At 35.1% G+C, this 13,954-nt stretch overlaps 1 protein-coding gene across 5 annotated transcripts in view; it reads right to left on the bottom strand.

Annotated features, from left to right (window-relative positions):
• PDE10A (phosphodiesterase 10A) overlaps positions 1 to 13,954 on the bottom strand; it is a 435,545-nt gene that overhangs the window by 118,365 nt on the left and 303,226 nt on the right. For all 5 annotated transcript variants that reach the window (XR_011974697.1, XM_072643848.1, XM_072643847.1 and 2 more), the window contains one exon: positions 11,348 to 11,397. Coding sequence is in view for 4 of the 5 variants with exons in the window: in XM_072643848.1 (XP_072499949.1) it covers positions 11,348 to 11,397 (50 nt within the window). In the remaining variant the exon portion in view is untranslated. The remainder of the gene's footprint in view (positions 1 to 11,347; positions 11,398 to 13,954) is intronic.

The raw sequence follows: 13,954 nt of genomic DNA on the forward strand, positions 1-13,954 counted from the left end.
TGAGAAAGGAGCAACCTCAAGTGCATTCTCCTATCAGGGACAATATAAGCCTTTTAGGCAATAGTGGGAGAAAAATTTATTTTTATTTTCATTAGCCTCTAACTAAAATTTACCATTTCCTTCAATTATGAATGCAGGCAGCAAACCACTCTTCTCAGAAATGGGTCCACAGGCTTCACCATAATATGAAAGGGGCCCATGACACAAAGAAGGCTAAGAACTCCTGTTCTATAGCACGTTCCAAGTCACATGATTGAAATTGCAATCTGGCAATTTTCTACATCTCAATGTAATACTTTTCTCAATTATACTCTCCTGAGAGGTCACAACTACAAAAATGAAATTTTGTAGGGGAAAAAGAATATATTGATAAATTGTATCAATTTATCATATTTACTTTAATTGAACTCATTTCAAAATCAACACCATCTAATCTTGAGCTAAAAGCCCAGATGATGCATTTTGCCTGCATGAAGCAAGCTTTGCATATGATGTTCTCTACATTTTTTGACTGTGCTCTTCCCTTATTTTTGGGCTCTTCCCTTATTCATTGTTCACAAGAGACTTTAAGAATTCAACTGTAAGATATGCAACTTGATTTACCACCAAAATAAATATCTACAAGCCACAGAACAGAATTTTCCTGCTCTCTCCCACTCACCACAAACATACACACACCATTTGTGCATTTATAAAATGTGGTATGATGGTTCAGCCTATGTCTATAGAATTAAAATTTAGAGGTGAAAAAGGATCGTAGAAATCATCTAGTTCAATCTCTTTAATTTACAGATAAGGTCACTGAGGACCTGTGTTTAATTGACATGTCCAGGGTCACAGAGTGAATGAGAGAGATAGGATTCAAACCTAGGTCTTCTGTCCCCAAATTTAGCACTCCTTACATAGTACCTTGCTGCCCTGATTTTTTTTTTTCTCTGTACCTTAAGTAGCTTCCTACTTTACCTACTTCTGATTCTAGTTCTAGCTTGGATACATATACTGCTTATACAATTTATCCCTTAATACGTGAAAATATGATTTAAACATCAGAAAAGTGAATGTGGCAACATGAATTTGGTCCATAAAAATCAGTCACTCAAATTGAAGGTGCTATACTTGTCCTCCCCTACATAACTAATTCACGCAGTGGTCAAATACCTAATACCCAGGTATCCTGCACTGAAGATCAGAAACTCATTTATGAGAAGATTGCACATATCTTTTGCAACTATAAATTGTGAATGGAACCTAGCATGATGCCAGAAGGCAGTGAACTACAAAACGTTAACAGGAGTCAGCTGGTTACGACTCTGTCAATATAAGTAGTTCAAGATGTTTTCACTCAAGTTCTCAGGTGTACTGCTTTGTAGTCTCCAGCTAACACCCACAAGCTAGTGATAAAAAGAGATTTATATATTGTGTATGGAATACAGTACAGAAAGCTTAGCTTGCCAAATACATTAATAGATACTAATGGAGTTATTACCTCCCTTATAACGAAGACACTGAAGCTCAGAGAAGTTAGATGATTTGTCCATAGTCATATAGCTATAAAGTGTGAAAGAGAATTCAATCCTGGCTTTTGTTGCCTTTTGCTCTAGTTCTCTATTCACTCTGCATTTCTCATTTGCTAGTAAAAACCAGTAATTCTGCTATGGCTGACTGGCGATCAATCTCACCTTGAAAAGGTGGCATCACCAACATAAAGTCATATGATGCTCAATTACCATCGTCATAGACCACAAAAAATCTTGTCCATTTTAAAGAGACCTGGTCTGTCTGGTTACTATAGAAACTGCAGCTCTCCTGGCTCTTTCAATGTATAGAACACCTCTTAAAATCCAAAGCACACAATTTACAGAAGCCTTGTCCTCAGGACAGAACTAGCAGAACTGGTGGAAATAAGGAATGGGAAACAACTCTTAGTGTCTGGGTTATCTATAGCCTTAGGAAGCATGGTACATCAAGGAAACCCTGACCCCATAAGTAAGGATGGCATGTCAGAGTTGCCAGATGCGGCAAGAAGTTAGAATACACTGGAATACCTTACTAGTCAGATATCCTAGATTGATAAGGACCAATACTTAACCACTGACATTACTACGGTCAATTTAAGATTAAGATGTCTAGTATTATGTCTGAATATGCAACAAGTACTTCAGTGGAAAAAAAGACTAAACACCACCATAATCACCAATAAATTTCCCATAGGTTTGGTACTGAATGAGGGTGCATTTTAATAGTTTATGATATAAACTACCCTATTTATGGTGTTTATTTGTGGAAATTTTACTTATTTTATTTATTTGTGGAAATACAATCAGGATAACACAGGATCTGGCAGCTTCTACATTAAGGAATCGACAGGCTTGGAATGTGATATTCCAGAAGTCAAAGGAACTAGGATTAAAACCAAGAATCACTTACCCAGCAAAACTGAGTACAATACTTCAGGGGAATAAATGGTGATTCAATGAAATAAGAGGACTTTCAAGCATTCTTAATGAAAAAATCAGAACTGAATAGAAAATCTGACTTTCAAACACAAGAATCAAGAAAAGCATGAAAAGGTAAACAGGAAAGAGAAATCATAAAGGTCTTTTTAAAGTTGAACTGTTTACATTCCTACATGGAAAGATAATATTTGTAACTCTTGAGATTTTTCTCAGTATTTGAGTAGTTGGAGGGATTACAAACACACACACGCACACACACACAGTACAGGGTGAGTTGAATAAGAAGGGATGATACCTAAAAAAAATAAATAAAATTAAAGGGTGAGAGAGGAATATATTGGGAGGATAAAGGGAGAAATGGAATGAGGCAAATTATCACTCATAAAGGAGGCAAGAAAAAACTTTTTCAGTGGAAAAGAGAGGAGGTGAGAGGGAGAAAAAGGGAAGCTTACTCTCTTCACATTTGGCTTAAGAAGGGAATGGCATGCTCACTCAGTTTGGTATGAAAGTATATCTTGCACTACAGAAGGGTAGGGGAAAAGGGGACAAGTGGGGTGTGGGGTATGATAGAAGGGAGGGCATGTTGGGAGAAGGGAGTAGTCAGAAGTAAACACTTTTGGGGAGGAATAAAGTCAAAAGAGAGAACAGAATAAATGGGGGGCAGGATAGAATAGAGGGAAATATAGTTAGTCTTACACAACATGACTATTATGGAAGTCTTTTGCAAAAATACACATATATAGCCTATATTGAATTGCTTGCCTTTTCAGTGGGGATGAGTGGGGAGGGAGGAAGGGAGAGAAGTGGGAATTCAAAGTATTAGGAATGAATGTTGAGAATTGTTTTTGCATACAACTGGGAAATAAGAAATACAGGTAATGAGGTATAGAAATCTATCTTGCCCTACAAGAAAAGAGAGAAGGGGATAAGAGAAGGGAGGGATATGATAGAAGGGAGGGCATATTGAGGGAAGGGTAATCAGAATGCATGGTGTTTTCGGGTGAGGGGAGGGGAGAGACGAGGAGAAAATTTGGAACTCAAAATTTTGTGGAAATGAATGTTGAAAACTAAAAATAAATAAACCAAAAGGGATTTATATGTCTATATTAAAAAAAGAAGTTATAACACATTGAAATACTTTACTAGTCAGATATCCCAGACTGATATGGACCAAGTCTTATCCACTGGCATTACTATGGTCAATCTGATATCAAGATGTTTAATATTACATCTGAATATGCAAAGAATATGCTTCAATGGAAAAAAGACTAAACAACACCATAATCACCAGTAAGTTTCCCATAGCTCTGGTACTGTATGAGGGTGCATTTTACTAGTTTATGATATAAACTACCCTATTTATGGTGTTTGATTATTTTTTCAGATTGTATCATCTGATTTTATATCTGAAGTTGCTAATGGCCTTCTCTACAGACAGTCTAGTAATTCTAAAGGATCTGATAAAGCATGAAATTTTTGACCCCACACCTCTGATAGATGCTATAGATAAAAAATATAACTTCTTCACCAACTAGGAGAAACATCTTCAGACCGGGAACTCCATGTGTAACAAGGAGATGAAGTCTATCATGTGGGTATACATATATATTTACCAGTACACAAGACCTGAGGGACATTGTTAAATCAGTACTCCCTCTCATGTATGATGACAAGGAGGGTGCAATCAGCCAACCTTGAGATGCCAGGAAAATCCACTTCATCTTCCACATGTAGTGGTAGCCCAAAATCTTGTATGCCAATGCAACACTGTTGACCATCGTAGAGGTTATGAGGTAGTGGGGAAACTGACACTCATCCTCATTTGATGGAAAAGAAAAAGGATCGTGTATATTTCCTGGGGCATGGTTAGAATAGAATCACTTGTCTTTCCTATCTAGAACTACGGAATGTATGAGGTTTTGGGCAAAGAACACAATGGGTTTCCTGAGTATCTGAGTGTCTGGGTGTGTACAGGATTTACCAGACTGTAAAAGGGGTCGCTGACAAATAAAATGTTAAAAATTTGTGCATTAGACTGAAATCCTACTTATAAAATTAGATAATCATAGAATTTCAGGGATGGAAAAGACATGAATGTCAGTCTGATACAACCCACATCTGAATAAGAATTTATTATGTAAGTCCCATACATAATCATCAAACCTTTGTGCAAACATCTGCAATAAGGGGGGACCCATTAGCTCCCAAAGAATCCCAATTGCACTTTGGTAAGTGCCAATTGTTAGGAAATGTGCATCAAGTCTGTTACATTAAAGGAACTAAATAGTTTTGCTACATTAATGAATAAATGATGGTCCAAAGAAGTATGACTTGGCTCTGTGTCTAAAGACAAGGCATTTAAAATTTCCAAATCTCAAGTTTATTCATTTGTAAAATGAGGATAACCCTACTTCTTCCTCCATATTATTACTTCAGGTCCACACCACAATAGCTCTCTTATTTTACCTGACTCTTTAAAGAACACTGAAAACAACTCAGAATCATGTCTGCAAAGTGTGTCAGGACACAGGACTTAGGATGTTTTGGAGAAAGGAGTGTAGCCAGGTGCTCTTTGACCATCCTTTCTGTTATCTTAAATTTCAGCTCCATGTAAACCATATTTGCTCCTTCTCAGGTAAAAGGTCATTCTCCTTGGCAGTGAAAACAAGCAAACTGCAAGTCTCCTCACTGTACCTTCTTGTCATTGTCTAAGTATCATTCTCCCCACTCATGCTGTCTTAACCCTTCCCTGATCCTCTATACTCTCACTAAAGACAAAGTAACAAGTCTCCTCACTTTGTTGTGATCCTTAGGCCTTCTGAAGAGTATTCTTACAAGAATAAGCCATTCTTTCATTTATCCTTACTTACATGGTTCCAAATTTTATTTCTTTTTAAAAAGAATTCTTCATGTATTTAATATGTTTGGTTAGACAGTTTCCTTTGTTGTTGAGTTGTTTCAGGCAAGTTTGACTCTTTGTCATGTCATTTGGGGTTTTCTTGGCAAAGATACTAGAGAAGTTTGTCCTTTCCTTCTCCAGCTCATTTTATAGATGGGGAACTGAGGCAAACAGAATGAAGTGACTTGCCCAGGGTCACGTAGTAAGTGTCTCAGGCCAAATACGAACTCACTAAAATGAGTCTTCCTGGTTTCAGAATGTATTATGTAGCTGCCCCTCTATTCTCCTTTCATGGAATAATTTATAAATCGTATGAAACTCATTCCACATTTCTTGACCCAACTTGTCCTTTCAGAGATTTGGGTTATAGGATCCTATCATTGCCTTTTCTCTGAATATTTTAAAATCCGTTTTTCGGACATTAGAGCACATGTCAGACATTTCTCCTACTTATCAATTATGAAATTAAAGAGGGCATAATCATTGCCTCTCAAGATTTCCATGATTTATAACTTTACCAACAAATTCATCCTTTACTGGTCAAAATCAGGTTTTGATTGTAACAGTTCTTCCACTACCTTCTGAAAGAAAAAAATTATTCTGCAATCACAGCAAGAATTTGTCACTTCTAGTTTTAAAAAAAGATCTTTACCATTTGTCTGGAGAATTGAAATTCTTCCTCATAACTATATCTCAAACAATTTGCAATCTGTGGCTTAAACCCCACTTGCAGCCTGCTTCTCTAGTGAACCCTGGTCTATGCTATTGTAACAAGGGCTATGCCAGGAATGGTGCCCAGAATTTCCTTACCTCCTTTTGGTTCACCATGCAGAAGCTCTGGGATCTACTTCAGGACATTTAATAACGCAGAGCTAAACTAGTTTTTATTTATTTATTTTTAAAAGTGCGATGTAGTTCATGTAAATGTAGTAAGTGATGTAATAAAAACCTTGAGTGGTTTCTTAGTCCTCCCTCATCTCAAGATAATGACACAGGGCAGAAGACTGGACCACTTAAAAGAAAAGTTATGGCTGATGGTCTCTTGCTTCTACACTCCATGTGACATGTAACTCTGAGATTTCAAGTGATGAGGTACAAAGACCTGGCTTTCCTCACATCAGAATTATGACAACCTTGTGTAGCAGCTAACACAGGAAAGTTCAACTGGATGATTTCTCACCTAGGTCCTTAGATCTCATTTCCTCTTTTGGTCTTTCCAGATTTTAGGTGAATGAGTATTCAGATTAGGAGGTAACCTTGTGATATTATTCCAAGTCTAGGGAAGCATCTGGTCTGACTGAATTACAGCAGAGGTACAGTCCCTAACTACTACTCCATTGCTTTCATATAGGTCAAACACCAACAAAAATACTGACCCAAATCTCACTATTTTACCACCTGAAATGTTCTGTAAGTTGTTTGGAGAATTTACAGCCTAAGTAAAAATGTACAATGCCTCATAAGCAATCCTTTACACTGTTTTGTATTCTGGAGACATAAATATTACCATCCCAAGATATTATAATAATTGTTTTGAGTTACTAAATCCTATTTTAAGTCAATGCACAATGGCTTTTGTGTCTATTAGCATTGTGTGTGTGTAAAGGTATACATTACCTGCCCCATATAATTCATACTGAACATTAAGTATCTTTTTATTTATATAGTTAGTATTCCAAACTACCAAAAAGATACCTTATCGAGTTAGATGAAATAATTTTTAAAAATTCATTTGATCTGGTACTGGCTACAAAATACAGTGGTGGATCAGTGGAATAAAATAGGTATATATTACATTATCGTAAATGACCATAGTAACCTAATATATGATAAACCCAAAGATACAAGCTTTTGGAACAAAATATCATTATTTGACAAAAAATGCTGAAAAAACTGAAAAATATTATGGTAGAAACTATGTACAGACCAAAATCTCACACCATATGCCAAGATAAAGTCAAAATGGATACATGATTTACTCATAAAGGGTGATGCCATAAGCAAATTAACAGAGCACGGAATAGTTTATTTATATTTATGTATAGGGGAAGAATTTAGCACCAAGGAAAATACAGAGAGCAATACAAAATGTAAAATAGGTAATTCTGATTATATACAATTAAAAAACTTTTTCACAAACAAAACCAATGCAACTAAAATTAGAAGGAAAGAAGAAAACTGGGAGAAAACTTTTTGCAACAAGTATCTCTGATAAATGCCTCATTTCTCAAATACAAAGAGAACTGAGCCAAATTAAAAAGTACAAGTTTCTCCTAATTGATAAATGGTCAAAGGATATGAACAGGCAATTTTCACAAAAAGTAATCAAAAGTATATCTAGTTATATGAAAACTTGGTCTAAATCACTATTAATTACAAAAAATGCACATTAAAACAACTCTGAGGTTGTTTTAATCCCACACCTATTAGATTGGATAGTATAACAAAAAAGGAAAATCCTGAATGTTGGAGGGGATGCTGAACACTGTACACAGTAACAGCAATACTATATGATAAACTTTGAATGACTTAGCTATTCTCAGCAATACAATGCTCCAAGACAATCCCAAAGGACTCACGATGAAGCAGGTTATCTGCCTCCAGAGGAAGAACTGATGCTGTCTAAATACAAACTGAAGCATGCTTTCTTTCTGCTTCCTTTGTTTTTCTTTCTATTTGAGTCTTCTTGTAAAAAATTACTAATATGGAAATGTTTTACATGATTGCACATGTACAACCTATATTAGATTGCTTACCATCTCAGGAAGGGTAGAATTTGCAACTCAAAAGATTTTTAAAATGTTAAAAATTATTTAAACATGTATTTGGGGAAAATAATATATAAGAAAAACTCATTGGGAGCAAGAAGAGGTCTATATCTAAAGGAAAATAATTTTTGGAAACATGAATGATGGAGAAATAATAATGTTCAGATCTTAAAATCTACCATAGAGTAATAAACATAAAACGTTTGTTATGAGAGGAGCAGAAAAGACCAGATAAAGAAGAATCAAAAACAATGAACTCAAATACTATTAGCTACATTTGAGAGCATAAATTACTTTGAGAAGAACTTTTTTATAGAATTGTTGAAAAAATGGGAAAGAAGACTTGAAGAAGTTAGGTTCAAACTAACATCTTAAACTACTTATCACAATAATCTAAACCTTGATATATGACCTGAATATGAAAGTCTATATCATTTTTAAAAAACCAATTCAACAAGAAACATATAAGCTATCTTTCACACATAATGATACAGAAAACACCTAAAAAGAAGGGAGAAAAAAATTTTTTATTAATTAAAAAAAAAATTTTAAAACAGGTTACTTTACAGTTTAAAAAAATAGTAAAACTATAGATTATCTTTGAGTCAGAACATCACTGTTAGATCTATACACTAAGGAGATCAAGGAAATAGGAAAGATTGGTGTACATTTTTAAAAAATGGAAACTAAAAGGGACCATCAACTGGATACTTATTTTTGGACATGAACAATGTGTGGATTAGTTTTGCTTACTTAAGCTTATTTGTTTAAAAGGGTTATTTCAGTTTTTTTGTTTTTCAGTGAGGAATGGGGGCAAGAAGATAGGAGGGAGAAAAAAGAAATGCCTTATAATCAAAGAAAAATAAAATTATATTTAAAAATACAAAGAGAAGGGCAGTAAAATAAGAATTACACAGGTCCATAAACTGAGTTCCTATCAAATAAAAATCAGACGAAATGGTCTTTAGATAATAACATAATCAGTCAAAATCTGCTAACTTGCCTGTGCTACGTAAGGGTAGAAACACAGCAGATAGATGGACAGACTGAAAGGCCTATGTGAGAGCTAATGTGGTCAACTGTTTTTCATCCTCTGTTTTCAGAGGACAAATGGCATGGGGAGATGTCTTGATTTGTGCATGAATTGGATTTAATGGGAAAGGGTCCCGCATGTAAGAAAATATTTATAGCAGCTCTCTTTGTGGTGGACAAGAATTGGAAATCAAGGGGATGCTCATCAATTGGGGAATGGCTGAACAAGTTATAGTATATGAATGTAATGGAATACTACTGTGCTATAAGAAATGATGAACAGAAAGACTTCAGAGAGGCCTGGAAGGACTTATATGAACTGATGCTGGGTGAAAGGAGCAGAACCAAGAGATCACTGTAACAGTAACAACCACAGTGTGTGAGGAATTTTTCTAGTAGACTTAACCCTTCACAGCAATGCAAAGATCTAAAACATTCCCAAAGGACTCGAGGCAAATGCCATCCATATCCAGAGAAAGAACTATGGAAATGGAATGCAGAATGAAGCAGAATATTTTCCCTTATGTTATGTTTTGTTTTGTTTGAGTTTTTCTCATGATTTTTCTCATTCATTTTAATTCTTCTATGCAACATGACTAATGTGAAAATGTGTTTAATAAGAATGTACGTGTAGAACCCATATAAGATTGCATGCTGTCTCAAGGAGGGTGGAGAAGGGAGGGGGAGAAAATCTAAGACTTATGGAAGTGATTGTAGAAAACTGAAAACAAATAAATTATTATTATTAATAATAATAATAGTAAAAAGAAAAAAATGAATTGGATTTAAGTGTAGCAGAATTACACAAAGTCATCAACCTCACTCTCTCTTCCAGTATCAATGAGGTCCAGTGGGGACAAAAGTCAGGAATACTAGCTATGGCCTGGGATGTAGTAGATGACCCTGACATCTTCCATGTCTGACCAAGCTCTAATCACTCCACAGTGACTGCTTCACTTGTGTTTATGGCTATTGAAACAAATTGTTCTCATCATCTCATTCCCCTGGAGGAAGTCTTCACACCTCACCAACTGGCCCATTGGTTAAGCCCATTTCCTGAGGTGATTTTACTGGAATGTGATGACTGTGAATGCTACAGCTGCTTGAAGCCATGAGTGAGAGTAGGGGGACAAGTAGACACCAAAGGTATTTGAGCAGGCCTGAAAAGGGCTCATCAAGTCCTCACACCAAACATACAGACTAGTCCTTCCTGGATACATTATACATCCCGTGTGTAGCTAATGTGGTCAATTAAGTATTTACTGAACACTCCTTATATGATCAGCACTATGCTATACATTTTAAACTGAATCTAAAAGAAATCTTGACCAATATTAACTCTATGATCACAATGAAATTCTTTATAATCTATGTTCTAAATCCTGTTATTTAGGAATAGTTATAGTATATTATAAAAATATTATACAGATACTGATATATAAGCTAAAAATTTGATTCTATAAAAGATGAAGGGAATTGAATGCTACTGGTTGGACAAAAAACATAACGAGATCTTATTTTAAATGTCACTATACAAACAGAATGAGAGAATTCTGATTGTCCTGAAAATAAGTTAACCAGATACAAGAAGAATCTCTCTGTAGAAGTAAGCCCCTGGAACCCCCCTCTCTTACCAACCTATCACTCATAGGACCATTTTAAGAAGCCACAGATAACCTGGAAAGAATAATTTCTTTTTTTCTTACAAAAGATAACATTTTTTACATATAGATAAAGCCCCTACTTCTGCCCCACACAGAACAATTACTGAGGGCCACGTTTATTTTAAGGAGTTATTAGCAATAGCAAAGTAAATGTTAAAGCAATCTAATTTTTCATTTCCTTAAGTTTTCAAAAATCAAATACATATGTTTTAAAACAAAAGTATAGTTAAAAAATAAAATAGTAATTTACAAATTATTTTTTTCAAAATAATTTTATTTATTAGAAAAAAATTTGGAAAAATATACTTATTGAAAATAATTCAAATGAATTTTTAACAGATACTTAACTAAAATAAAATATCTGACTTTTTAAGCAGTTTTTTATGGCTTAACAACATTTTACATATATTATTTCATTTAGATTATATTATTTCTTATGAAACAAGATGTTAGTTATTATAGGATCTTAGAAACAGCTAGTTTCTTGACAATATAAAATATCAGAACCTAAATCCATTATATACTTACATTATTGCAGTCTCCCAGGAAATACAGTGCAAATCCATCTGCTTTTGTGGCTGCCAAAGTAACAATAAAAGCAATAATTATTCTCAAAAGAAAATATATATGAATTTTCAAAGTTAAAATTTTAAATATATTTCACTAAATATTTCTAAATGGATTTAGTGACATTTCCAAAATCAATGAAATCCCTGACTCTTAACTCCTCCCTCGTGTCCCATATTCAGTCAATTGCCAAGTCACATTGATTCTACAACCACAACACATCTCCCATTGGTCCTTCTCCTCATTCATATGGCTAGCACCCTTACTTAAACCATCATACATCTTAACTAGTCTCCCTGCTTCCCTGCTTCCATTCTCACATCTTGCCAAGGCATCCTCCACACTGCTGACTAAATAATCTTCCTAAAACATAGATTTGACTATGATGTTCCTCTGCTCAAGAACATTTGGTGGGTCAGATACTTCTCTACTTGGTATCTGAAATCTTTTACAATCTGCCCACCTTTCTAGACTTATTTTACATTACTCTCCTTTCTATACTCCATGGTCCAGCCAAACTAGCCAACCTGCTGTTCCCCATATTTGGTATTCTATTATCCACCTTTATGTCTTTGCATAAGCTGTTTGTCAACCAGGTCAAGTATGCACCTCTTTAGGATAACTATTATTGCTATTATTATTATTATTATTATTATTATTATTATTATTACATGTATATCAACCAGAAAAACAGAAGCTCTCAGGGTAGGGATGGTTTTCATTTTTTTCTGCATACTTCCCAGCACCTAAACATACGCCTTGCACATAAGGACTTAATGAACATTTGGAAAAGAGAATTATTTAAAACTAACATAGAACTTAAAGGGTAAATCAAAGTTAGGTCCAGATTCAAAAAACATTTATTTCCCTAAAACCATCATTGTTAGTGGTCTATGATAAACTCCTAATATTAAAATGTATTCCAGTCAGTTCCAACAGTGCACAGTAAAATCTTGGCTAACCAACATGTTCTTGAGAGAATTTCTACTAGATGGTCAAGTTTTCTAAGGAACAAAGGGCTTCACCATTTTAGTAGGCATTTAATCATTTAATCACTGTGCACAGAAACTTTCTAAAACATACCACACATCGCCCTGGCTTATGAAATAGTTGATAATGAATATAAAAGTCTTTTTTCTGATGACTCTAGGTCATCACTCTGAACATGTGACTGTGCTGTTATTTAATGATCCCCTCCTGCTCTACTAAAGAGTGTACAACTTTTCTGCCCTTAAACTAAATGGCTCCAAGTGAGGTACTTTTTTAATTCTTATTTTTCATTCCTCCCTCTTGCTGTCAACCACAACCTTTCCAACTTGATGTTGCAAATCCAATGTGCCACTGAGAAGTGTTTATAAAGTTAAGGAGAAAAAGGGTTCAGATAGCCTGAGAGTTTTCTCAAATTATTTATGTTTATGTATACATGGGTGTATGTGCATGTGTAGGCAATAAGCTTTACTGAGTAGACTTTATGATAGCTACTTTTCTTTTGAAGCCTTTCTCCCTTCATTTCCTGGTTGCCAGTTACATTTTCTAAGTGAAATTATCTATTAATGGAGAATAGTTGGCATGAAGGCCGCAAAAAAGTGGTACAGTGCCTGCTTGGAAGTTAGAACGCTTGAGTTTAGATATTGCATGTAAGGTCCTACATGACCTTAGGTAAGTCATTTAATTTGACTGGGCCTTAGTTTTTTCATTTGTAAAACAAAGAGGTTAAACTAGATAGCCTTTAAGGTTCATAACCCACTCTACAACTATAATCATATATTGTTGTAAATGTTTTTTACTTTTGCATGAGAAACCATCAGGCTCCACGGATGCCAAAAAAAAGGAAGAAAATAACTTGCATCAGTTAAGGCTTTAGAAGTATTCTTTCCCCAACCCCACCCAAGACATGATGTAGGTAATAAATAATAACTCATATCTGAAGTACGTCTTAAGATTAACAAAGTACTTTCCTCATAACAGCTCTCTGAGCATGATAATCTAAAGATTATTATCCCCCTTTTGCTGAAGAGGAAATTGGGGCTCAGAAAACCTAAATTGATTCCCCCAAAATCATATCTCTAATAGAATTACACTGAAGAGATGATAACATTTTTAGTATCTTAGTACCCATACTAGTCAGGCACTTTTAGCCCTTCTGCTCATAGTGACAGCAAAAGAGATGAAAGACTATGAAATCAACACAGCAGGTGGCCCAGGCCAGTCTATGATATAAATGGATTCCTACTTTTTTTATTATAACACTTGTTGCTGTTGTGTTTGTTCTTTATTCTCAAAGAAGACCATGATGTCAAGATGATGACATGACTGGCAGTTTACTTTGACTGGAGTGAGGGAGGGCTGTGCAAGGTCACCAACCTCACTTTCTTCTCCAGAGCCATCTGGGTCCAGTGGCCTGACGTTCATCAGGATAACTGGTGATGGGCCAGGATGCAATGGGAGACTCTAGCCCTTTTAGGGTAAGGTTTTATTATATTCTCACTTTGAGTGAGATACACCCATTCAATGAATAAGCTTCTTTAAGTAGTTTATCAAGGGATGGCCCCTTTAATTAATAAAAAA

Source organism: Notamacropus eugenii, chromosome 2 (genome assembly GCF_028372415.1).
Source record: "Notamacropus eugenii isolate mMacEug1 chromosome 2, mMacEug1.pri_v2, whole genome shotgun sequence".
NCBI classification, from domain to species: Eukaryota; Metazoa; Chordata; class Mammalia; order Diprotodontia; family Macropodidae; genus Notamacropus; species Notamacropus eugenii.